At 45.7% G+C, this 2,016-nt stretch overlaps 1 protein-coding gene across 1 annotated transcript; it reads right to left on the bottom strand.

Annotated features, from left to right (window-relative positions):
* Positions 1–1,015: 1,015 nt before the first annotated feature.
* LOC114820442 (inactive LRR receptor-like serine/threonine-protein kinase BIR2) lies at positions 1,016–1,738 on the bottom strand. The gene has a single exon (XM_029091066.1). It carries the CDS (start codon positions 1,736–1,738, stop codon positions 1,016–1,018), a length of 723 nt encoding a protein of 240 aa, XP_028946899.1.
* Positions 1,739–2,016: the final 278 nt, after the last annotated feature.

Below are 2,016 nucleotides of genomic sequence, written 5' to 3'. Positions count from 1 at the left end.
TAGGCTGCTCGGCTTGTGGCTTATGTTGCCTTGGTTGGCTCGGCTTGTGGCGTTGAAGGTAAGGGAACCCTTTTTATAGAATAAGGGCTCGCTCCTCAATACATAAATATGGGCTAGAGTTGATGCTCAAGATGAGGCGGTTGCTTAGTAGGCGGCGATGCTCTCTAATGATGGTGAGGGAGTCCCTTTATAGAATAAAGGCTCGCTCCTCAATACATAAGTGATGAGTTAGGAGTGATGCTCGCGGCGAGGTGGTTGCTCAACTGAAGGCGTTGCTCTCTAATGAAGGTGAGGGAGTCCCTTTTATAGAATAAGGGCTCGGTCCTCAGTACATGGATAATGAGCTAAGTCCCCCAAGTATTTTCATGAGGCTTAGTTGATGCCTAATATATGGTACATAATGTAGTCCCCCAAGTCTTCGGTCAATAGAGTCTGTTGGCTGGAGACTTCAAATTGAATCCATGTATGGGCCGAAGTGGCGGTTGTTCGAGGTGGTATTTGTATACCATGTACTGAAGCTTTGTGGGTGAAGCTTTGTAAGTGAAGCGTTGAAGCTGGAGCTTTTGTAAATGAAGCTTTTGAAGTTAGAGCTCTGTAAATGAAGTTTTTGAAGCTAGAGCTCTGTAAATGAAGCTTTTGAAGCTAGAGCTTGTGTAAATGAAGCTTTTGAAGCTGGAGCTCTGTAAGTGAAGCTTTTGAAGCTAGAGCTTTTGTAAATGAAGCTTTTGAAGCTGATTGACATGAATGATGCTCATTAATGTTTATGTATGTTGACATGAGTGATGCTCATGGATGTTGACATGAGTGATGCTCATGAATGTTTATGTATGATTGATATGAGTAATGCTCATGAATGTTTATGTATGATTGACATGAGTAATGCTCATGTATAATTTGGGAGTACTGGACATACTTTTGATCACCTGGTTGGTGGTAATAGCCTGATGTCCCACTGCCATCACCATACTAGAAGGTGTAATGGGTTTGTGTGCACATTGGTCTTCCTCTGTTTGATTCAATGAAACCCCATTCCGATTCCAATCGCCGTCACCATTCTCGACCCTGTTGATTTCTTGCTCAAACCACCACACTTCAACTCGAGAGGCCCGCCGCAAAGCCCGCTGTTCCCGGCAAAATCTACCTTATCAAACCCGTCGAAAAACGAAGGGATAGACCCCTTCAACTTATTATTCGCCACTGAAAACGTCTTAAGCCTACCCAAGCTAGAAAATTCATAGGGAATCGAACCCGAAAGCTTGTTGTCCGAAAGGATCAGAACGTTCAGATACTCATAGTGCTGCAGGTCCCGCGGGATCACGCCGGAGAAGTCGTGCCCGGACAAATCGAGGGTCACAAAAAACAACAACCAATTGTAAATATCCGGGGGAATCGGCTCGAAAATCTCATTTCTGCCAAGATCCAGCTTCGTGAGGCTGGCGCAGTACTCGATATCCTTTGGGACCTCGCCGGTGATCTCCATGTCTTGGAGCTCCAAACTAAAGATCTGATTTTCTCGATTGTTCCAGCAGGTGATGCTAACGAAATCGCAGATGAATCCGACGGTGTGGTCCCTGAAATCCCTAGACGCCAGCTTTCTGAGCGGGTCATTCAGCAACTGCTTCAGCCTCTGAACACACCTCACGTCGTCTTCGACCACGGCGGCGTAAGAGCCGAAATGGGTGTTTATACAGCCCCATAACAATACCAAAATCCAAATCCTGGCGATGCGGGAATCCATATCCGGGCAATTAAGCAGGAAATACAAATTGTGGGTTCTTCTTAGTAATGTCTGAAATGCTCAAAGGTCCAAACTTTTCAGTCAACTTTGCACGTATGATCCTGTAAAGGAAGAGGAACGTGCGATAAAAAAGACGAGGGCCATTGACTTCTCTGCTCTATATCTGATTGGGAACGCCTTTTTTGGTTGGAACTGCCTTGCACCATGGTTCTCATATCCTAGGTGCAAAACCCTACTCGACGGCAGAGGAAGCGGAGGCAGAGGAGGAGGAGAGTGTT

The sequence above is a fragment of the Malus domestica genome, chromosome 13 (genome assembly GCF_042453785.1).
Source record: "Malus domestica chromosome 13, GDT2T_hap1".
Classification (NCBI taxonomy): domain Eukaryota; kingdom Viridiplantae; phylum Streptophyta; class Magnoliopsida; order Rosales; family Rosaceae; genus Malus; species Malus domestica.
The sequence above is the reverse complement of the archived record's forward strand: the minus strand, read 5'-3'. Positions and strand labels throughout refer to the sequence as shown.

What these genes read in the sequence shown, in the direction of transcription:
- LOC114820442 (XM_029091066.1), bottom strand. Translation starts at nt 1,738, where the DNA reads ATGGATTCCCGCATCGCCAGGATTTGGATTTTGGTATTGTTATGGGGC.